We start from the raw sequence: 21,102 nt of genomic DNA on the forward strand, positions 1-21,102 counted from the left end.
TTCAAATGGTCTTTCTTCACATTATCTGCTTGTGTCAGATCGCGTCGTGACGAATATCCAGAAGACACTTCATAGTGTGCGCCTGGCGAATCTCGGTCTCTGGCCGCAGGCAATAAAGGCCGTCCAGAGGCTCGCTGTTATCGATAAATGCCTGAGGCAACAAAGTCCCTCACTAGCTGACCTCATCGCCGCCTGTTAAAGCCGCCCGCGGCGCTAGCGACCACATTCACCTACACTGTGGCCTTTCAGCACCCAAACCTTCTGCGCCACGTTCTTTCAATCCTAGGGGATCGGGGCTTGCAACTAACTCGATCAAAGTGTAAATCCCGAGTATCCCGCTCTTACAGCTTCGATACGCTTGCCAAAGAGGTCAATCCAAGATGGCGGACTCATCGATGTCTGATGCGGACAAGGTATATTACCTTTCGCGCGACTGATCGCCTAGATATGCTGACACTTCCAAGATCCGTGCGAAACGTCTAGCGAAATTAGGAGGGCCTGCGAGCACAGTACCTAGTCAGTCACCTGGTGCACCAACACAGTCTGAACCCTCCGGGTCCGACCAACCTCCTACCAGTTCGCCACAAGGGCAGCAGACACCCCAGCCGGCCACGCCGTCAGCAAATGGAGGCAACACTACAACACAAGAGAAGAAGCCTAGCACTCCTAAGATTAATGTACAGCCTCGCCCAGCTTCCCCAGCCAAGCGCGAAAGAGATGGTTCTCAGAAACCCAGGCCAGCAGTTGAGAAGGCGCCGGAGAGCTTGGAGACATGGCAGGATAAAATGCTGCGCCAGGTCTTCAGGGTGACACTGAAGCCGGAAGAGCTTAGGGATTTGCAGGGACACCCGTTGATTCACCTTGCGAGCACGCGAGACGACCTGGAGGAGCAGTCTGCGCCTTTGCTCTTGAATGTCGAGGTCGTCGAGCCTGCGATTACGGAAGCGGCATCAAAGGCGCCTGCTGGGAAACCTTTCAAATATCTGCTGGGTTCATTCAAGCGAGTCTCGCGCACTATCCGACAAACGAAGTATTCTGGCCCCGAAGATCCGAAGCACACCATTCTCAGCGAAACCAGGCGATTATGCATGAGCTATTGCGTTTTCGCAATCACGATGCCGGAAATGTTCGGCGAAGGCGTACCATCTGGCAACCCGCTTGTCGATCACATGCTGAACGACCCCGAGTCGGACGCTGGCATCTGTTACGATTTCCTCACGGAGGCAAGCTCGAGGTTTGAAGAGGACGAGAGCATCAAAGAGGCCATGGTTGGAGCAGTGGAAGAGCTCAGCTCGAGGTTATCCGTGAAGAGCATGCTGGGCGAGGAGAGAGTCTTCGTGAATGCACTGCGGAACTTCTTACGATTCCCCAAGCTCGCTGATGCGATTTCGCAATCTCCGATGTTCTTGCCTGCAGACATTGCGCCGCAAGACATTGAAACGAAGACGCTACTCGGTCCATTCTTCCGCCTGTCGCCGATGCAGCAGGAGGTCGCGAACAACTACTTCTCAGCACCAAAGACAAGAGACCGAGGTTTCATCGCAAATGCGCAGAACGCGATCCGCATGACCCTTAGAACGCACCAGGGCGATCTTTTCCAGATTGCCGATGCTATCATCCGTGCTGGCCCTGCGCCCAGGGGCAGGATTTTGGACTGGTTTGCCACCTGTGTGAACAAGAACCACAAGAAGCGCGCTATGCGTGTAGATTTCAAGACAGTCTCCAGCGACGGCTTTATGGTCAACGTTACCAACATTCTTGACCAGCTTTGCGATCCTTTCATGGATGCTCGATTCGGCAAGATTGAACGCATCGACATCGACTACCTGCGTCGCAATCCCCGTGTTGACATCTCCGACGAGACAAAGATCAATGCAGATCAGAAGACCGCGGACGACTTCTATGGCCACGAGGTCGCAGGTACGAACAACTTCATTTCTGAACTTTTCTTCCTGACTGTTGCCTCGCATCACTATGGCGCCGAGGCTGCCCAAACGCGGATGTCAACTCTGTCCAAGACAGCCAAGCGCATGGAGAAGGACTTGCAGGCGTTCGAGGCGGATAGGCATAAGTACGCCAACGATCCTCGATACTTGGCTCGCTTTGATGAACACGTTAATCGCATCAAGAGGACGATCGACGAAACCTGGTCCACCATTCACGCCACAACCGGCGTTTTGCTGGATGACCTCAGTCAGGCTCGGTCGATGCAATTCATGCGTTACGTTATAGTATGGCTTCTGCGGCTTGCATCGAAACAGAATGTTCCCCAGGAGCAGCTCAACTTGCCATTATCTTCGGAGCAGCCAGACGTTTTCACTGTACTTCCTGAGTACTTCCTGGAAGACATCGTTGACAACTTCAAGTTCATCACCCAGAACATCCCTCACATCATCACTCCTCAGCAGTGCGATGAAATCATCCAGATTTGCATCACTTTCCTGCGCAATACCGAGTATGTCAAGAACCCTGGTGTAAAGTCCGGTCTCGTTACCATTTTGTTCTTCGGCGTGCAGCCCTTCCATCATCACTCGAAGGGTGTGCTTGGCGACCTCCTCATGGGGTCACCTTTCGCTCACAAGCATTTGCTCCACGGCCTGATGAGGTTCTACATCGAAGCAGAGTCCACCGGCCTTTCTTCGCAGTTTTACGACAAGTTCAACATCCGCTATGAAATCTTCCAGGTCATCAAGGCGATCTGGCCGAACACCATGTACCGCGACAACCTCCGCAAGGAAGCCCGTGTCGATACAGACTTCTTCGTGCAATTCGTCAACATGATCATCAACGATGCAACTTTCGTCCTTGACGAATTGCTCGGTGCTTTTGCAAAGATTCACGATTTGTCGAAGGAGCTCGAAGGTTGGCCAGAGAGTGATGATGAGCAGAGGAAAGAGAAGGTGGATCTTCTCGAGGACAGCAAGGGTAAAGCCAAAAGCTACATGCAGCTTACCCGCGAGTCCATGGCCACCCTCATCCTCTTCACGGAAGCTCTCTCTGGTGCCTTCACGATGCCTGAGATCGTCCAGAGATTGGCGGACATGCTTGACTACAACCTTTGGACCATGGTTGGGCCGAAGAGCAGCAACCTGAAGGTCAAAGAGCCGGAACAGTACGGCTGGAACCCTCGCCAGCTGCTGATGGATATCATGACCGTCTTCATCAACCTCTCCGGCGAACCGACTTTTGTCCAGGCTATTGCCCGTGACGGCCGCAGCTACAAGCCCGAGAACTTCGACAAGGCTGTAGAAATTTCTCAGCGCTCCGCTCTCATGTCGCCCGAGCAGTTGCGCGTCTGGAAGGAGCTTGGTGACCGTGTAGCGGAATCCAAGGCGGCTGAGGAAGAGGAGGAAGAGGATCTCGGCGAGATCCCTGACGAGTTCCTCGACCCTCTGCTCGCGGATCTGATGGAGGATCCTGTCATCCTGCCCACAAGCAAGAACACTGTCGACCGGTCTACCATTCGCGGACACTTACTCAGTGTTCCTCATGACCCCTTCAACCGTATGCCGCTGAAAATCGAGGACGTTATTCCCAACACCGAGCTGAAGGCGCAGATCGAGGCGTGGAAGGCTGAGAGGAAGGCTGCCAGAGCTGCGGAGAAAATGGACACCAGTTCTGGATAAGTAGCGTGCATGGAAACGGTGGCAACGGAGCTTGACAGGCTCAGGCCCTTGTAGGTTTGATTTTGCTTTTCCTATTCTCATGATGAGCGTCTAAGCCACCCAATAAGCGATCGGCTCTCTATTGGCGTTTGATAGATCATGAATCCCAATACACTGAAGACTTTCCGAATACCGCAGGTGCGGTGCCGATAGCCATCTTGTCACACGTCACTGAGCCAATGCTTGTTGAAAGAAGGCTTCTCCCTGCCGCTGTGATCTTCCTGGGTATAAATTCTGACTTGCGGTAAGCAGAGATCGCAAAACCTGAAGATACCCAGAACCAGCTTACCTGATTCGCCTGCCATCCGGGTCCTACATCTCGAAGTCAGCATGTCCTTCTCCTAACGACCAATCCCAGATCCCACAACTCACCTCAAAAACAACCAACCAACCCCGCATCCCCGTCAACACCCCGGAGTGCTTCGTTCCACATAAATCCAACCACTTCATCCAAATGGCTAGATCATTCCTGCTCCGCACTACCATCGTGACGGCGTCCCAGTTGCGGTCGTCCAGCGCTCTGATTGCGTTCTCGCGCAATTCCAGACATAGTCCACCCCAGTCGGGCATCTCGCAAACGACGGCGAACCGCGTCCCGCTGCTGTCAAGGTGGTCGAGAGATGGAATGCGCGAGGCGCCGAGGACGCGCGAGTACCAGGCGAGGGAGAAGGAGAGGTTGGAGACGGCGAATTTGAGATGGTGGATGCCGAGGACTTTGGGGCGGGTTGTCTGGGGGTTGGACATGCTTGTTGAAGGGGTGGAGGTGGTGCTCGAGCTGATACGCTGGTTTGCGGCCATGGATCATCGGTGAAAATCAGTGTGGCCTTGCGTGATGCTGTTGCTATTGCGGGACTTTTGCTCAGGTATATATCGCCGCATCCTCGCGGTGTGCTGCTTGTTCCACCAAGTTCTTCGTCCTTGCACGGGTCGAGCGGCACCGCGAGGCATCGAGGACATCTCGGCTCAAGAAGTGGCCACAGCCATCTATCGTCGAGTGGCGAAACCACATTCTGTTCGTCGCTCGGAATCCAGCGCATATTCCTCATGCCGACCGTGTGTAAGATAGTACAGAAAGTAGCTGAGTAAAGCCGCCCACACCGATATCGCGGCCACCTCGATATCGGCTTATGTTACGGACGAAACGACGTTTTTCGTGCGAGAGTCGTTCCGCCAATCCCGAGTGTCCATTGCGCCAGATTGAAAGCTCGTCCTCCCGGTCTGGCAGTTTCGTGCTGTGAAGTCAGCAGTTTCGGTCTCCCGTCGCACCCGGTCAGGGCCGACGTGGCGTGGGAGGCTGACAAGACGAGACATCAGGTACGGGAGGCTCAGGTACCATCAGCACTGTAAAATTGGTCCAGCCAATGGAAAGTTGACTAGAAATCGAGCCTCGGTATCTTCGTGGTGAGGTCAGTCGTGATAAGGCGCACTTCTCCCACTGGCGCAAATAGACGCCGCTACTCATTAGGGCTGAGAGCTGTTCTCGCGTAGTATTGCTGTGAAAGCTATGTGCTTTCACATACATCGGCTATTGCGGGTTCATGGTGTAACCTACACATTGGTGCGTATTGTAAGAAGCGGCTCAATGCGCCTTGTGCAGTGTGCCGAGACATGCAGACTTCACATCACCTCCCTCCATCATCGCGCTCATCCATCTACCATCATCAACCGTTACCTTGATTTCCCTCAGCATGCTAGCTATCATGTGCGACTGCCCCAAGAGAGCATGGCAGTGCAGGGTGGTCATTATTCCCGACTACTCGTATCTCGTATTTTGCGCCTTCCACTGTCTACCAAACAGGACGCCTAAACCAAGCCACATCCCGCAAACTGATCAAAAAGAACACATGATCTGCATGCTCGCGCTAGTGTGACGATCAAAGAAAAGGCAAACTTCATGCAATAGCTCACCGCGGCTAATCCTCCGAGCTTCGCATATAAGGTTTCAAACCATTGACAGCTATAGTAGCGGCCGTTGTGAATAGGCATGACGTGCGTCACGGAACGTCACAACTCCAATTATCACACGCAGATTGACACGCGAGGTGAAGTATGTCGATACACTTGCATTGAGTTCCGTTCGCGGTGTGATGGACGGAAGCTGCCTTACCCTTCGTCTCTCTCTCACCAATCGCTCTCGAAATCGAGATACGCGAGAAAGTATATGTCTGTCAACCTAGAACTCACATTTCCACACCATTACCGTTGGATTGGTCGAAAGCTAGAACAGCGACCGAGGGACGATCGCTCAAAGAAACCGAGGCACGCCCGTTCATCACCCACGTATATCTTCAACCAAGTATCAAACAAACAACAACCTCCAATCCCTCCTACGCACCTACCAAACACCCACCAACCCAAACCCACCACCACACCACCACCACCACCAAAAATGCACCTCCCAACCCTGGCCACCACCCTCCTCCTCCCCTTCACCACCCTCGCCGCCTCCCTCCACCGCCGCACCATCCCCGCCTCGACCATAATCCAAGACATCGAGAACATCCACCAAGGCGTGCTGGCCAACACCGCCGCGACCGAAGCCTACGACGGCGGCAACCTGCTCACGACGCTCGTGACCGGCACGCCCGTGCTCGCGACCGTGGGCGCCATCCACGTCGCGAACAGGAAGGGCTTCGTCGACGCGAACCTGGCGCCGCAGTACGGCGAGGCGGACACGCGCGCGATCTTCGACAAGGTCGTCGACACGGTCGCCGTGTCGATCCCGGCGGCCGTGGAGGTGATCGTGGGGAAGAAGGAGGCGTTCGAGGACGCGGGGCTGGGCCCGGTGGTGCTGGCGAGTCTGAGGCTGTTGATTGATGATCACGATACTTTTAGTGCGGCGGTGACGGCGAAGAGTTTCATGGGCGATGCGGAGCTTACGGCGGAGGGGGAGAAGGCTGTGGATGATATTCACGATGCGATCCAGCGGGGGATTGATGCTTATTCTTCTTGAGGGAAAGGGCGGTTGGGTGAGATTTAGGGCATTTTGACGGGGATTTCGAGATGGCGATGGAGGGGGGCGAGCCTGCGAAGGCGATGTATTCGTCGATTGCCTGTACCCTAAGGGCTAGACGACGGTACCATATATATGTGTAATTTCTTATGGGATTCAATTCCTTCGCTTGCGAATATGAACGTGATATCACGAGTAGGTGTCCTTCGAGTCATACTTGTATCACCACCCCAGCGTCAGGCCGGAATCCTGCACATTGGCAGGAAAGTCACATCTGAAGAAAGGCCAAACCGTTCCAGCAGCAGCGCAAACGGCTCGCGCCCAACGAAAAGTGTTCATACAAACCGACCTCCCCTTCAATCTTTTTTCCACCTGCTATCCATCGGCGTCGGAAGCGCCAGTATATCTATCCCAAGCCATCATATATCTACGCTACACATGCCATTCATCCAAGACCGAAATAGGCAGCGAGCCCATGGCATGCCGCGTCACCTCGCCATGGAAATGCCAGAACCAAAACAAAACTAAAACATTAGATTCGACCTCCTGTTTCTCCCTTCCATCCAATCCACCTCTTCCCCCAACCATCCAAACATTGAAGCGAAGCGATCAAGAAACGAGGATCCTGTTCCCTCCCCGCCCTCTCCGCGCACTCGCTCACTCCCTCCACCCCCTCCTCGCCCTCATCCGGCCCAAAATCTCCTCATTCTCCCTCCTGATCTCCGGATCCACCGGCTCCCCCGCCACAGCCACAGGCTCGCCGCCCCCCTCCCCAGGCCTCAGCAGCCTGCGCACGATGCGCGCCGGGTTGCCGGCCACTTCCGTGTAAGCCGGGACGTTCTGTTCGCCATCGTGTTAGCATTGCCTTCCTCAAGGGGAGTAAGTGATGACAGTACGTACCCTCGTAACAACCGCCCCGGCCCGCACCACGCACCCCCGTCCCAGCACCCTGCACGCCTCCACCACGACGCCAGCCCCAATCCACACGTCTTCTTCAACCACGATCGGCCCGCCCGCGAGCGCCGCCTGGCTCCCCGTCGCTTGCGCACTAGCCCCGTCCGCAGCCCGCGGCACCGCATTGCCCGCGAACGTCACGCCGGCGTCGACGTGCGTCCTCGCGCCGATGGAGATCTCGCAGGGGTCCTGGAAGTGGCAGCGCGGGCCGACGGCGACGTCGTCGCCGAGCAGCACGTTGTAGCCGTAGTCGGCTGCGAAGGGCGGGGCGATGACGACGCGGTGGCCGATGCGCGGGGGGTGTTTGGCGCTGTTCGTGTCGTGGTGGCTTGCGCCGGAGCCGGAGCCGCCGGGGCGGAGGGCGGGGTCGAAGACGGCGGCGAGGAGGTGGCTGCGGTGCTCGGGGGAGGAGGCGTGCGGGGCGCGGAGGGCGGTGGTCCAGGCTTCGATTGCGGCGGCGCAGGCGAAGGTGTCGGCGCGGAGGGTGGGGTCTTGGAAGGCGAGGTAGGGTTTGCCGAGGAGCATTTTTTCGCGCTCCGTGGGGCTGCTGGAGGGGAGGTGGGGGGTCGAGGGGGGGATGCTGGAGGGGAGGCTCGTGGGTGCGGCGGGGCCGGGGAGGGAGCGGTAGGGTGGGAGGTTGTGGTGGGGCCAGGGGTCGCGGGCGGGTGGGGCTTCGTTGGGGTACATTGCCATGGGGGGAATGGAGTGGCCGTATTCGGTGTGAGGGACGGAGTTGAAGGGGTAGGACGGGTCTCGTTGGTGTTGGTATGGGTGGGTTGTCCAGTCGCGGCTTGAGGAGCGGCGTGTTTCGACTGGGCTGTGGGGTTGAGGATAGCGATTGTGGACATCCTGGGTGGTCGGTGAAAGAGGCATCCTCCCCCAGTGATGATAACGTGGGCCGTCTGAAGATAATGTCCTGTCCGGTTCTTGGGGTGGATCCGGACCTTTTGACTGCATGTATATGGCTCTGTTCCCTGTATTGGGTGCCTTTGTGCCCACTGGCTTCGGTCCGTAACCAAGACATCCAAAGCCACCTCGCAAGCAATTTGTGCAGGTAGGTTTCGTCTCGTCGCACTTCTTCTTGCGATTTCTACAGGTGTGGCAGCCAGTCTTCACGCGGTTGCTGAAGTTCCTCTTGCGCTTTCCTGTGGGATCGGCTCCATTGTCATCCGGATTGTAGGGGTCACTATTCAGGTCGTTGTAGGAATTGATGCCTGCAGGGCCCTGTCCATCACCGGTGGTGCCATCATTTTCGACGCCCTGCAGGTGTGTGGCCAGTGATTCTGCAAGATGCGCCTCGGTCTCCGGTCTAACTTGGGGCGGAGCTACCCTTTGATGACGAGTCGGCACGGGCGACCGTTCCCTTGAGCCTCTGTCCCTGTGTTCTGTCAGGGGATGTTCTCACTGCTCAGCCACGCTTCATTTACCTGTTCATGAATTCTGTCGACAGCCGCCTGCTCAGGAGTCTATCGCTACTGTCTCGCATCGAAAGCAATTCGTCAGGAGTGTTGGAATGCTCCTTGCTACTCGACTCGGTCATGCGACGCTTGGACGGCGCCAGTTCCGTAGGCGATTGGCTTCCACTACCTACCGGTTCGATACTCTCGGCGATCGAACGTTTCCTTTTGGCCGTGTCCGGGCTTTGTTTGATGGCGGGCTCGGAACACAAAACGGAGTCGTTGCGACCAGATGATTTCCGGGACTGTTGGCCGACCTCGACTGATCGATCCGCAGAGGTGGCGGCGAGACCAGGTCTGTCCGACGGATGGGCTGGTTCCTTGGACATGTTCTCCGAAGGCAAGGAGGGCTGTCGTCGATCGAGCACGTTGACGGCGGTGAAACCTTGCGCGGGCATTATATCCTTGATGGGAGCGACGGGTCCAGTGACGTGGGCATGATCCGAGGGCGGCCTGTTCAGCAGCTCGAGCATGGGCTTCATGGGCCGGCGGGCGTCAAAGAAGGGAGGGCGGCGGTGACAGATAAAGGGCGAAAGTCAATCGAGGCCGGTTGGCTCAGGCAGTGTGGCGGAGGAATCGCCACAGCAGGACGGCGGACCAGGAGAGGATGCTTGAAATAGGCGCGGCCGGGGCTGCAGGCGTGGTCTTCAAGGCAAAGCGCTGGGTGGGGCAGGGCGCATGGAGAAGCGCCTAAGGTCGGCTAGCTAGACGCGGCGCAGCAGGAGCCACGGTGCGGAAGCGGGAGGTGTAGGTGAGGTAGGTTGAAAGTGGGATTGATGGGATGCAGGAGGAGGATGGCGGCGATGTGTGTCTAGCGGGCGGCGGCGCGAGTGGCACGCAGGTGCAGGCGCAGGCGTGCAGGCGCGGACGCAGACGCAGACGCTCGGTGGCAGATGGCAGTTGATATCACGGCAGGGCGTCAGGGCCTCAGGCAGGGTGCGGGCGAAGGTTTGCCGATCGCGGCTCGAGGGCTGCGGGACTTCGGGCGGCAGCAGGCGGGGCGGCCGGAAGGCGACAGGGCCCCGTCAGTGAAGAGTGAGCGACGGTGGAGGCGGCCGGGCGGCGAGTCAGCGCCGCGCCCAAACCCTCGTCGATCGCGCAATCCGCCTGACGCGCGCCCGGCCCTGATCCACTCGCTGCCAACGGACGGCGGCACTGGAGGATCAAGGATGCTGGCGGGTGACAGGCAGACTGGCGGACGGGCGCGGGCTGGCGCGGCGGGCAGGAAGCCGGCGGTATACGCATGCATGGTGCATGCATGCCTACCTACAGTGCATGGATGCATGCACGCACGCGACGCGGCGAGACGATGCGAGACGAGACGGGGCAAGAGGCGACTGGCGGCGACTGGAGACTGGCGACGTTGGCGACGGGGAGCAGGCAGGGCGTGCGTGCGGAGGGCAGAGATGCAGCAGCCCATCCACCATCGCCCACACATCCCTCCTCCACAGCCCACACATCCACACCCACACCCACACCCACGCCCTGCCCGCCCATCGCCATCGCCGTCGCCATCGCCATCGGCCTCGTCACGCTGAACCCAAACCCAGACCCCCCCGGCCCTGCTCCACCATCCGTCGCAGCGCCTCATCGCCGTCACAGCCCAGCAGCGCCTCAGCACTTACAGGATTAGCGGCGTCTCGGACGCGCCAGTGACGAACCCCGACCGCGACCCGCCCAACGGCCGCCGGCCTGCCCCAGCCAAACCGTAGAGCTAATGCTAACCTCCGTAGCCTTGCTGAGCGTGCGTAGAACACCGCGCATCTTCGACGAAGCGGGCAGTGCTAGTCCAGTGCGAGCGGGCGCACCCACCACACCTCTCATCTCCTCTCCACTCCCTCCTCGAGGTCTCATCTCACAACCTTCACAGACGCCGTCCGCGCGCGTCGGCTGTCGCGCCTACTCGGGCGCCTGCCGCTTACAGTACCTACAGCGCTTGCTTCGGCGTCCTGTCCTGTCCTCGGCCGCCCGCAGGCAGCCAGGCAGCCCAGTACCACCGCCCGGGCGTCCCCATCGCGGCACACTGTGCGCAGTCGTCGTCGCGTCGGGTCTGGTCCGTCGGAGCAGGACCTGCTCGCCTATTGCCTAGCGCGCGCCGCCACAACGCAACCCAGCAGCTGCAGCCAGCGGCAAGCCCAGGAAGGATGTGCATTCCCTCGACCCTGTTCTCTGCTGCGAGTCCCGTGCTGGATGGATGGCTCAAACGGGTACTGCACCGCCCGGCCGTGCGTGCGTGCGTGCAGCTGCAGCCAGCAGCGGCAGGAACACCCTTCCCTTTCCTTCCCCTCCCCTCCCGTTCCCTCTGATCAGTGATGAGCCCTAAACCGAGCCCTGAGGGCTGACGAGCTGAACGCCCGGGGCCCGCGCGCGCGCGCCAGAGGCGGCCCCAAAACGCGCCTGCAGGCTGGCTGGCTTGCTCTGTCTCTCGCGGAAGCGCGAGCCCGCGCCGCCCGTCCGCGCAGAACGATGCAGGGCGCGCGGTGCGCGCGGAGTGGGCCCTGTGCGCGCTTGGAGCCTTTCTCCTCACCATCGTCGTCGCTCGGTGCTCTTCTTCGCTAAGCGTCGCAGGGTCTGGCATGTGCGCGCTCGGACGCCATATCCGCGTGGTGTTAAGGTTCGTCGAGGGGAGGGATGTGGATGTGGATGTGGATGTGGATACGCTGCGCTGCGCTGCGCTGATCTATCAGAAGCGCAAGCGCAAGCGCAGGCGCAGGCGCCGACCGCCCGCCGCCCGCCGCCGGTCTGCCTTCGAGGTGTGGCATGCATTCGTGCCCAGCAGCTCTGCATCGTCATCGACGTCGAGCCCAGCACATGTACCCACGCGCGCACATCGTCTTGTGCTCTGAGAAGAGTACTCTGCCCGGCCCTCCCCCACCCCATCGCGCCTTTCCCTCCCACCAACCCGCGCAGCGCAGCGTCTCACACACACGCCGCGCCCCCGCAGCTCAAGCCCGCCCGCCCAACGTCCGGCCGGCGCGCGCCGGCTATTCCGCAAACGGCACGGCGCGGCGCCGGCGGAAGCGCGATGCCGGTGAAGGATGTGTGTCTATGTGTGCGTGTGTGTGCCTGTGCACGGCTACGGGTATATGCTTGTCTGTGATCCGGAGGCCGGACATGCAGCTACGCGAGAGAGGCTAGTTGGAGGGATGGATGCGGATGTACCGCAGTTTCGAGGGTGGCATTGGTGGAGGATGCGAATGGGGGATATGGGGGCGATCTTTTGGTGATCGTTTGGAGGGGATGGGCTGGGCGAGAGAGTTGTTGAGGGTAGGGTAGATGGGGAGGAATGCGGATCTTTGGGTACGGAGGTAATACGAGAGACATCATTGTTTCTGCTCTGTCGTAGCAAGGCAAGCAAAGTAGGTGGAAGAGGATGTGGAACGTGGTCAAGTGCACAGACGCCAATGGCATTTCGCGTCGTATTCTTCGCATTTCAATATCAATCCGACCGTGGTTCGACGACACACTACTGTACATACTAGTAGCAGTTGGCCAGGCCGACCACTTCCCCTTCCAATCTGATTAGACAGACACAGGTAAGCTACTCTCGCCTCGACCGCACTGCACAGCCGCGCAAAACATGCACAACCCAACACTCCCAGCGGCAACTCGCGCGGCTTCTTCCCAACCCAATCCCAGCGCAACGGTTCGCCCGCGCGCCGCCGCCCTCGCCGTCGTCGCCGCTTTGATTAAACCGCATCACCATATGCTCCCCAAGCACTCTGTAAGCGCGAGACGAGGCTCGCCGGCAAGGGCGTGCGCGTCTAGCCACAGGATACAGTATCGTAATCAATGTATCCTGGCTCTCGCGCGTGCGTGCCAACCAGCGGACCAAAGTCCGAAGACGCCGTCAGTCTCATCAGGCTTGGTCATACCTTATTACGGGCATTGCCTCGTTGTGGCAAGATATCCTCACGGCGCCAGAACTCCCCTGTTGCCTGCCTGCCGGCCTGTCTGCCCGTGCGGCCTGGCCTATGTATCCGTCTGTGCCTGAACCGCGCCCTGAGCGCCAGCCGCTCGACCCTACACGTCTCACAGCATCCCACGCTGTCTCATGAGCCTGCGTCGGTCGAGACTCCAACTCCCACTCCAACTCCAACTCCAGCACCGTTCCCTCCATCGATAGACGCCCTGCCTCCCGTCCCGTGCTGTGGCGCTCGCGCGCGCGCGCGCGCGCGGAGTCTCCGCCCTTCCTGCCATGCCGCTTCCCGTCCTGCGCCATCCTGCACAGCACAGCGCAATACCTTACCTTACCTTAGACCAAGCACGCCCCACGCTTGCGCGGCTGAAGGGCAGCAGGCCAGCACCCTTGCTCTGCGCTCCCGTTCTCTGCATTTCTGTCGCAGTACTCTACTCTACTGTACATTGCGGTGTTCCAGAGCCCTCGCGCTCGGGACCGGGGCGAGCGAACCGCTCGCAATCATGGGCCCGGGGTTGTGGGTGCCGGGGATGGGGTGGGATGGGGACGAGGGATGCGGTGTGACTGGAGGCGCATTTTCTTGTTTGAGACGGGTTGGTCGTGCTGGTCGTTTCCCATCGGCGGGTTGATGTTGTTGGCTTGATGGTTTGGCGAGAGAAAGCGCTGAGGGGGGATGGGGAGAATGTAGGCTTTGGCACTTGCTTGACTTGGTTGGTTCGTTGCATGAATCTGTTGTGATGTGACTTTTTGTTGACCGGAGCACCACTGCCATTCCACTTCGATTTACGATTGACGTTGACCGCCGATCGATTGGACCAGACGAGACGAGTAGATCGAATTCGAACGGTGTTTTCCACCTAACACTACAGCTCCTGCACTCCCAACCGCTCTCAATCCACGACACGACCTCCAACGCGTCGTCCTCGAGTTCTCGACCTCTCCCACGCGTGGACTTTGATCAAGCTCAATGTGACAAAACACCCCGTACAACCCTTCCCCAGTCCCATACAACCCATCGGCTTTTTCCCACAAACTCCCCGAAGCGCAGTGCAACGCTCGCGACACCTCAACGGCATCCTACCGGGCCCCATTCGCTGGCTGGGTGGTCGCTGACGCCGTGGAAGCGGGTGCGCCGGTCCGTGGCCGGGGGAGCTGTTGTGCGAGGTGAGAGATCGTCTGCATGGTTGGGTTTATATCGATTTGCGGGCGTACGTGCCGGGAGCGAGAACAATCGAGCCGGCTGACGGCGCCTGTAACAGACTTGCTTGGCGGCAGAGTGGAAAACAAAAAGTGCAAATCTCATTATTATCATCATCATCATCATAACCAACCCAACCGTCTATCTATCTATCCACCCCCACCTCCCTCACTGCCTCAACGCCTCCCCAATCCCACTCAAATACTCGCACCGCCCCCTCTGCCCCGCATCCACATCCTCCATCCCCGTCGCGTTCGTCCTAAACTTCAGCGACCTCCACTCGTTGCCCGCCCTCCACGCCTCCCACACCGGCGTCCCGGCCTTCCTCAGCACATTCGGATCGTACGCCCGCACGAAACTCGTCCAGTACCCCTGCACGACGTCCACGATCGCCGCGTTCACGCCGCCCGGCAGGTAGCTCGCCGGCGCGCCGGGGATCAGCTCAGGCCCCCAGATCGCGTTGATCTCGACCGTGTGCGTGACGCCCGCGCCGGAGGCCTCTGAAGGCGGGTCGCGCACGTCCCAGCGGTAGTTCCAGGCCGGCACGCCGAGGCGCGCGTACACGGCGTTGATGAAGAGGCCCGGGCAGTTGTAGCGCATCTCGCCGTAGCCCGTTGCCGTGCTGCGCCAGAAGCGGCCGGTGGAGGGGAAGGACGGGTAGGCTTCGACGGGGTAGAGGGCGTTCCAGGCGCGGAGCTGGGAGAGGGTGATGTAGGGGAACTGGGCTTTGATGAAGGTGTTTGCTTCGCCGTAGGAGGAGGTGGTGTTGGGCGTGAAGATGGTGCCTTCGTTGGTGGTGTCGCCGTAGATGGCGGGGAGCTGGACGAAGTTGCCGTTCGCGTAGGCCGGGTAGGTGTACTCTTTGATGAAGTCGTTGTCGAGGGTCGGGCCGTACATGTAGAGGGGTGCGGTCTGGGCGCCGGGGAAGGGCGTGTTGATGTTTTGGCGTTGGATGTCGTCGGCTGTGAGGTTGCGGAGGCAGGCGAGAGTGGAGTTCGAGGTGGCACAGCCGGTGCGGATGACGAGGTTGTCGTACATGAATTGGCTTTCGCCAACGGTGTTGATTGTGGCGAAAGATTGGGATTCGGCGGCGCTGGCGTGGAAGAGGTGGTCGTCTCGGCCGCCGTATGCTGTCAGTTGCAGGTTGATGCTCGCTGCTCCGGCGCTGTCGCCGGAGAGAACGACGTGGCCTGGGTCGCCACCGAATTGCTCGATGTGCTTTTGAACCCACTCGAGGGCCTTGCGTTGGTCTTTGAGACCGTTGTTGATGCTGCCGCCCTCCAAGATTTCCTGTGCAGCGAGGAAGCCGTAGGGCCCGACACGGTAGTTAAATGTTACGACAATCATGTCCCTCTGGCCTGCTACCACCAGTCCGGAGCCATTGAAGTTGGCGTTGGAGTTGGTGTTGAAGCCACCGCCTTGGATGAAGAACATCACCGGCAGCTTTGACTCGCAGGAAGCGTTGCTAGGCGCGTAGATGTCCATGAACAAGCAATCCTCTTTCATCGTGGATGATGACAGCGGAGCTGCCTGCCCCGAGGAAAGCGTGCTCAAGCATATCGGTCCGTGAGCGTCTGCTTCTAATGTTTCATTGGTTGCGAGAGGATCTTGAGGTGCAGCAAACCGGAGGTCTCCAAGAGGCGGCGCAGCATAGCGGAGTCCGAGCCATTGTGTAACACCGTTCGACAGAGGCACGCCGGTGTATGTCGAGTATCCTAGATTGACACGTGGGTCGACTGCTGAGACATGTTGATACAGCAAGGCCCAGCCGGCTGTGATGGAGACGACTGACTTCATGTTAACAATACTTGAAGGAAGACATGCGATGAAGGCAAGGCTGGGAGGGTGAAAACAAAGCGAGAAAAAGGTCGCAGTCGACTGAGACAACGACGCAAGAACATTATAAGGAAACCGTCTGACGCTACCTGTGTCTTTAGCTTTCTGTAAAAGCGCGGTGGCCGGCAATTGCTGTCCGGCGCGCGGTAACAAGGCATGTTGCGGCACACTGAGCCGGACGTTCTTCACCGCGGAGGGCTATTCAGGGCGGGGACGCCAATTTGGACGGTCATCTAGCATGCCTGTATGATCAAGAGCCAAAAGGTTGAGCACGTCAGATGACCCCATCAGAGCCGCGGGATGATGTCGTGGGGATGAAAGTGGCAGGGAAGTGGCCGGGATGATGTGGAGAGCGGACGGCAGACACCCTGGAGACGCGGGGGCCTAAAACAATGGAGCACGGGGTCGGCTTTCCAAGAGAGCAATGGGTCACTGCGTTCTGTGGGGATTTCTTCTATGAACGGACAGTGTGGAACAATAAGACGATCGCCTTAAGGGCATTTTCTTTTGCTCGATTGTTGGGATGCATTCCTATCACATTCTCAATCCTCGGTTCTGCTTGTGATGAGGCCAGCCTCATCACCACCCTGCCGTCCGTGCATTATGCATGGAGCAAAAGCTTAACGAGTAATACCGTAGAATAAGATTCGAGATCTCAAGTATCGCAATACTAGGTCCGCCATTTGGCGCTCTAGGCGTGCGGACCCGCCTCCTTGCGGGTGAAGGTTCTTCCATGTGCCTGCTGAGACTCCCGATCTATGCTCCAAATGAACGCCGGGATATCAAACCACGATACTCTCTAACCGCCCATCATTCCTCAAGCTCATACTCCAACGTGTAGTCTTCACTACATTCGCCGCAGTAGAACTTGCTGATTCCGGCGAAATTGACCACCTTGCCTTCGCACATGTCATTCGACCAGCCGTCGACCGAATAGCCGGAGAAGATGCGGTTGCTGCAGAACTCGACGCTGTCGGAGAGCATGTAGTAGTCGCACCCACAGTAGTATTGGATGTACGTGTAGGAGCACATGGCTGCCTTCTTGGAGAATGATCGATAGAGTCGATTCGTGGGTCTCCAGATTCTTCCCTGTCTTCGTATGCAGTGTCAACTCGCCGTCCGAACGTACCTTACAATCTCGTGCTCAAATAGCCTGGCAACATACTTATCTTGAAGCAAACGGTGAAAGAAGATGGTACGGAAAAAGCAAGACCCAAAACACCGCAAATACAAGAAGCCTACCTGCATCACACGATCGGGCATCGCAGACTACTTAAATAATCCCAAGGTAACAGAGTAATCAGTAAGCACATTACTGAGGCGAGCTACAGCATACCGCCACGTCCTGGCGTCCAGTCGGCAGACGAGTAGCCATGTACCGTACGCGCTGGCCCTGCAGCCACACCGACCCGACCTTATCCGCATGATTTTCGGAAGCGTATTTGCCATCTCAGTCAGCGAGGCGACGTCGCAAGATGATACGGTAAAGGGCAAGAAACCTCGAGAGTTTTGTGCAAAACTCAAAAGGATTCCTTCTGGTTAGGGCAGAGCCCGTATCCGACTTTTTGTTGCCACAAGATTAAGGTTTGAAGTCGGAGGCTCTGCGGAAGGTAGAGAAAAAGACCGCACGGCCGTGGAATAACCTTGCGGTGAAGGATTTGGTGCGTGGCCATGCAGGGACTTGGACCCTTGTGCTTCTGATAAGAAGTGTACAACATGCTGACGAAGTAATTGCACTGGTAGGGTGCGCAAATCTCAGAATTAGGCGGTCTGGATCCATGGTGAAAGCAAGTAAGATCAATGAGTATGTACAAGAAGTTCGTAAAATCTATCATATCTACTGTGCCTGCGCTCTGTCGACTCCTCTTAAACTTGCCAAACAATAAAATCTAAAGGGGGGAAGCGTTCAGTCCCATATGTCTCCTCACGCTCAAATATATCTCGTACACCCTCAGCTTGACAGCGACTTTGGCGTAAGCGGCCAGAGCGATGCCGTATCGTGCGAAATTGCTTGGCCACAGCAAGCTGCCTTTGATGTTGTCTAGGCTCTCCTCGTAGACGGCGCGCGCAGCGTACCGCGCGAGGATCATGAACGTCCGGATCGGGCCCTGGCGAGTCTGCAAGTTCTCATCCAGGCTGCGTGTGAGGTCGTTCGTCTTCAAGATGAGGAGGATGACACGGGGCACTTTGCCGAGCAAGTGGACGAGCTGCTCGAGGAGGCCATCGCCTAGGGCATCAGAGATCGCTTGCTTCTCGGTCGAGTTGCGCTCTTTGGCGACGGAAGATGTGACGACGCTGTAGTCTCGGCCTGTGATGGCGGACGCGAACAGAGGGAATTCCTCGTCACCAATACCTGCAACATCGTAGGCGTACTTGCGCATCGCTTTCTCGTCCACGTCAAGGACTGCAAGCCAAAGGTGTGCGTAGGCTCGTCGCAGGTCCATGGGGATGTCACGGTAAAGACCATGGTCGTACAGGATCACGTCGAAGTTTCGTGGCTTGCGCTTGTCGGGGTTCAGGCGAATGGCGAGGTTGCCCCCATGAGGGTCGCAGTGCAAGGGCGCCCCAGTGCCAAAGATCATCTCGTTGAAAATTCGCGAAAGGGCGGCGGAAACTTCGTCCCTGTCAATGCCGTTCGAGTCAAGGAACTCCAGGTCGTCAGGCCGGTGTCCTTTCACACACTCCATGACGAGAATCCTCCGCTGTGCCCAGATCACATCCGGAATGACGATGGGCAGGCTCGGAATATGGGAGAAGTACTCTTTCGCGCGTTTGGCGTTCTTGCCCTCCTCCCTGAAATCGAGCTCTTTCGGTAATGAAACCTCCATCTCCTCGCTCAGCCAAGTCATGTCGTATTCAGGGAAGAATCTCTTCAATGTCCGGAAGGAAAACCGTGTCAATGCCAGATCCAATTTCGCCCACTCATCCAGAGCCGGATGTTGCACTTTGACGGCCACGCTTTCGCCCGTTCCCTTCAGCTTCGCCATATGCACTTGCGCCAGGCTCGCAGTGCCAATTGGCCGCCGATTGAATTCCTCAAAGAAGTCGTCAAGGTTCTTGCCAGTGTCCGCCAGTACCATTTCCTCAATGCTCGAGTATCCAGAGACAGGACATTTGTCTTGAAGCGGGATGAAAGTGTCGCACCATTCCGAAGGTAGCAGGTAGTTCAGCGAAGACAAGTGCTGTCCGAGTTTGATAAAGATGCTGCCGTTCTTCTCCATCGCAACCAGAGTACGTTGCGCACAGCGCTTGTGACATGCCGAGAGCAAAGCCGCATAGTTGGGATCTTCGTGTTTCTTCAACGTGTTGCGATAACTGGACCACGACTGTCAGTCTCCTTCTTTGTCCTGACGGATGATCTAATAGCGTTTGAGACCTACTCATTAACACAAAGCGCAAGCGTAACACCAACCCTCCCACTGCGCTCGCAAGCGGTATAGAAATGCCTCGCCTGCTCACTGAACGCCAGCGCTCCAGCGCCCGCGAGAAACACCACCGTAGCCGCAATCGCAACCTTCCTCCTCTCCCGAGGGTTCTTCATCTTCTCCCGCCACGCCCTCTTTCCCGCCTGCGTGTAGGCATGTTGCGACGTCGAGAACCTAAGCCTGGCTTGCTGTTGGATCTGCTGCGATTGGAAACATGATCGGCACGTCCAGGGCGCGGCGGCGTTGCGGCGGAGGAGGGAGGAGGCGGAGAATGCGCTCCGCGCTGTGAAGGTGCTCATCTCATGGTAGTCCGGAACGGGGAAGTCGGGTTTTTGTTTGGCGAGCACAAGCGCCCGGGTACTGTGAGGAAAGGACTGGCAGTTTTCGGGGCGTCGGGGGTTGAAGTGATGAGATCAGATCGCGACTTGACTTTGCTAGCCCCCATGGTGCTGCGGGCCGACGCGGAAACAGATCACTAGGTACAAGAGAGCAGCATTTACAGGAAGCGATATGCGTGGAATTCTGAAGATATCGAATGAACATGTTTGATTTTTTGATGAGAGAATCGTATGTAGTTAGCCTCTTTCGAAGAAGCCGTTTCGTCACCTAGTTTGCCGGGCAGGCGCTTTCGCTGCACGCACTCGGTCTGATCAACCAAACTCATTGCCCATTCGCCATAACGCCACGCTGATGTTGAAAATACACGTCGCTTTCCCATGTGCAGCCTTTGCCGAGTCTTGAAGCAGAGTATAAGTCCCGGAAATGCCTCCAAACCCAAGTCTCAGGGCGCCTGGTTGTCCTTGACGATCTTCCGCACTTGCTTCTCGTACGCTACACGATCCTTCTTGAACAGATTGTAGGCCTCGGCCTGCGCTGGCGACTCAGGGTTGACCTCGTCGAGAAGCATTTGGATGCCGAGAAGGATTTGCTTGATGGTGATGGCGGGCTTCCAGGCTTCCTCTTCATTCAGGATCGAAAGGCAGACGGTGCCGGAGGGGTAGACGTTCGGGTGGAAGAGCGGGGGTGTGAATTTGCCTGTCATGATTTGTAAGTATACATCGCTTACCAACGACTTCATAGAAACGGGGTTGCGTACACTTCGGCGGCTTGGTAGGGTACTCTGCGGCATGCGTCAGCGATTTGCATTTACCCAACCGTTCAGCTGCCATGTCTTACCGTCAGGAAACTGAACCTCAAGTTTGAGCAAAGCGCCCTCCCAGATAGTCTTGTCGCGGCCAGGGATCATACACTCCCAACGCTTCAGGTCAAGCGCGCCTTGCGAGTTCTTCATGGGCTTTGCGACAAAGCCGAACGGGTGATCTTTACGCCATGCCTTCCTGTTGAGATATGAGTATGTTGATCACTTTCTCTTCATGAGATCGTCCTCCTCTTACCTCTCCTCTTGCAATCTGCTCATGCAAAGCGACATGGCTGTGTGTGTCCAGAAGGTTTGCGACGGTGGTTCTGCTGTCGGAAGCGTCTGTTGCGGAGCTTGTGATCCTAATGCGGTCGCAGCGGTCGGTGATGCGGTTGTGTATTGTACAAGCGAAGGTGAGTGACAAAGACAGCTGTGAAGCCTTGTCGCTTGAGGATGCGCTATGCAGTTTGCGATTGTAACAACGTTACTGCTGATGCAACATGTTGAAGCCCGTGCAACATGTTGCTCAAGCGGAATCGGCTTGCCGATCGCGGCGG

The 21,102-nt window shown here is 57.7% G+C and overlaps 8 protein-coding genes across 8 annotated transcripts; 2 read left to right on the top strand and 6 right to left on the bottom strand.

The window, feature by feature from the left end:
- The first annotated feature begins 248 nt into the window (after positions 1 to 248).
- On the top strand, positions 249 to 3,817 carry WHR41_04632 (uncharacterized protein). Its single transcript, XM_069373238.1, has 2 exons — positions 249 to 413; positions 465 to 3,817. The coding sequence occupies exons 1-2, from the start codon at positions 381 to 383 to the stop codon at positions 3,624 to 3,626; spliced, it is 3,195 nt and encodes a 1,064-aa protein (XP_069229800.1). The 5' UTR covers positions 249 to 380; the 3' UTR covers positions 3,627 to 3,817.
- On the bottom strand, positions 3,633 to 4,474 carry WHR41_04633 (uncharacterized protein). The gene is made up of 3 exons (XM_069373239.1): positions 4,038 to 4,474; positions 3,955 to 3,977; positions 3,633 to 3,899 (listed from the first exon to the last, which is right to left on the bottom strand). The coding sequence occupies exons 1-3, from the start codon at positions 4,461 to 4,463 to the stop codon at positions 3,827 to 3,829; spliced, it is 522 nt and encodes a 173-aa protein (XP_069229799.1). The 5' UTR covers positions 4,464 to 4,474; the 3' UTR covers positions 3,633 to 3,826.
- A 1,580-nt stretch (positions 4,475 to 6,054) lies between these two features.
- On the top strand, positions 6,055 to 6,618 carry WHR41_04634 (uncharacterized protein; the record flags this gene model as incomplete). Its single annotated transcript, XM_069373240.1, has 1 exon — positions 6,055 to 6,618. The coding sequence occupies one exon, from the start codon at positions 6,055 to 6,057 to the stop codon at positions 6,616 to 6,618; it is 564 nt and encodes a 187-aa protein (XP_069229802.1).
- A 657-nt stretch (positions 6,619 to 7,275) lies between these two features.
- On the bottom strand, positions 7,276 to 9,511 carry WHR41_04635 (uncharacterized protein; the record flags this gene model as incomplete). The annotated part of the gene is made up of 3 exons (XM_069373241.1): positions 7,276 to 7,458; positions 7,519 to 8,950; positions 9,000 to 9,511. 3 exons carry the CDS (start codon positions 9,509 to 9,511, stop codon positions 7,276 to 7,278), a joined length of 2,127 nt encoding a protein of 708 aa, XP_069229801.1.
- Positions 9,512 to 14,314: 4,803 nt separating this feature from the next.
- On the bottom strand, positions 14,315 to 15,943 carry WHR41_04636 (uncharacterized protein; the record flags this gene model as incomplete). Its single annotated transcript, XM_069373242.1, has 1 exon — positions 14,315 to 15,943. The coding sequence occupies one exon, from the start codon at positions 15,941 to 15,943 to the stop codon at positions 14,315 to 14,317; it is 1,629 nt and encodes a 542-aa protein (XP_069229804.1).
- An 849-nt stretch (positions 15,944 to 16,792) lies between these two features.
- WHR41_04637 (uncharacterized protein) lies at positions 16,793 to 17,014 on the bottom strand (the record flags this gene model as incomplete). Its single annotated transcript, XM_069373243.1, has 1 exon — positions 16,793 to 17,014. One exon carries the CDS (start codon positions 17,012 to 17,014, stop codon positions 16,793 to 16,795), a length of 222 nt encoding a protein of 73 aa, XP_069229803.1.
- A 743-nt stretch (positions 17,015 to 17,757) lies between these two features.
- On the bottom strand, positions 17,758 to 19,803 carry WHR41_04638 (uncharacterized protein). The gene is made up of 2 exons (XM_069373244.1): positions 19,363 to 19,803; positions 17,758 to 19,297 (listed from the first exon to the last, which is right to left on the bottom strand). The coding sequence occupies exons 1-2, from the start codon at positions 19,704 to 19,706 to the stop codon at positions 17,872 to 17,874; spliced, it is 1,770 nt and encodes a 589-aa protein (XP_069229806.1). The 5' UTR covers positions 19,707 to 19,803; the 3' UTR covers positions 17,758 to 17,871.
- A 133-nt stretch (positions 19,804 to 19,936) lies between these two features.
- Positions 19,937 to 21,034, bottom strand: hus5 (SUMO-conjugating enzyme ubc9). Its single transcript, XM_069373245.1, has 4 exons — positions 20,802 to 21,034; positions 20,584 to 20,744; positions 20,504 to 20,527; positions 19,937 to 20,442 (listed from the first exon to the last, which is right to left on the bottom strand). The coding sequence occupies exons 1-4, from the start codon at positions 20,834 to 20,836 to the stop codon at positions 20,189 to 20,191; spliced, it is 474 nt and encodes a 157-aa protein (XP_069229805.1). The 5' UTR covers positions 20,837 to 21,034; the 3' UTR covers positions 19,937 to 20,188.
- Positions 21,035 to 21,102: the final 68 nt, after the last annotated feature.

Source organism: Cladosporium halotolerans (assembly GCF_011745625.1).
Source record: "Cladosporium halotolerans strain TM138-S3 chromosome Unknown Sca13, whole genome shotgun sequence".
NCBI classification, from domain to species: Eukaryota; Fungi; Ascomycota; class Dothideomycetes; order Cladosporiales; family Cladosporiaceae; genus Cladosporium; species Cladosporium halotolerans.

What these genes read in the sequence shown, in the direction of transcription:
- WHR41_04632 (XM_069373238.1), top strand. Translation starts at nt 381, where the DNA reads ATGGCGGACTCATCGATGTCTGATGCGGACAAG. An exon ending in CGATGTCTGATGCGGACAAG is followed by an intron (nt 414 to 464) that starts GTATATTACCTT and finishes GACACTTCCAAG; the next exon opens with ATCCGTGCGAAACGTCTAGC.
- WHR41_04633 (XM_069373239.1), bottom strand. Translation starts at nt 4,463, where the DNA reads ATGGCCGCAAACCAGCGTATCAGCTCGAGCACCACCTCCACCCCTTCA. An exon ending in GTTGGTTGGTTGTTTTTGAG is followed by an intron (nt 3,978 to 4,037) that starts GTGAGTTGTGGG and finishes TTCGAGATGTAG; the next exon opens with GACCCGGATGGCAGGCGAAT. An exon ending in CCGGATGGCAGGCGAATCAG is followed by an intron (nt 3,900 to 3,954) that starts GTAAGCTGGTTC and finishes ACCGCAAGTCAG; the next exon opens with AATTTATACCCAGGAAGATC.
- WHR41_04638 (XM_069373244.1), bottom strand. Translation starts at nt 19,706, where the DNA reads ATGAGCACCTTCACAGCGCGGAGCGCATTCTCCGCCTCCTCCCTCCTC. An exon ending in CTTGCGCTTTGTGTTAATGA is followed by an intron (nt 19,298 to 19,362) that starts GTAGGTCTCAAA and finishes GTCGTGGTCCAG; the next exon opens with TTATCGCAACACGTTGAAGA.
- hus5 (XM_069373245.1), bottom strand. Translation starts at nt 20,836, where the DNA reads ATGTCGCTTTGCATGAGCAGATTGCAAGAGGAGAG. An exon ending in AGCAGATTGCAAGAGGAGAG is followed by an intron (nt 20,745 to 20,801) that starts GTAAGAGGAGGA and finishes ATATCTCAACAG; the next exon opens with GAAGGCATGGCGTAAAGATC. An exon ending in TGAGGTTCAGTTTCCTGACG is followed by an intron (nt 20,528 to 20,583) that starts GTAAGACATGGC and finishes CGCATGCCGCAG; the next exon opens with AGTACCCTACCAAGCCGCCG.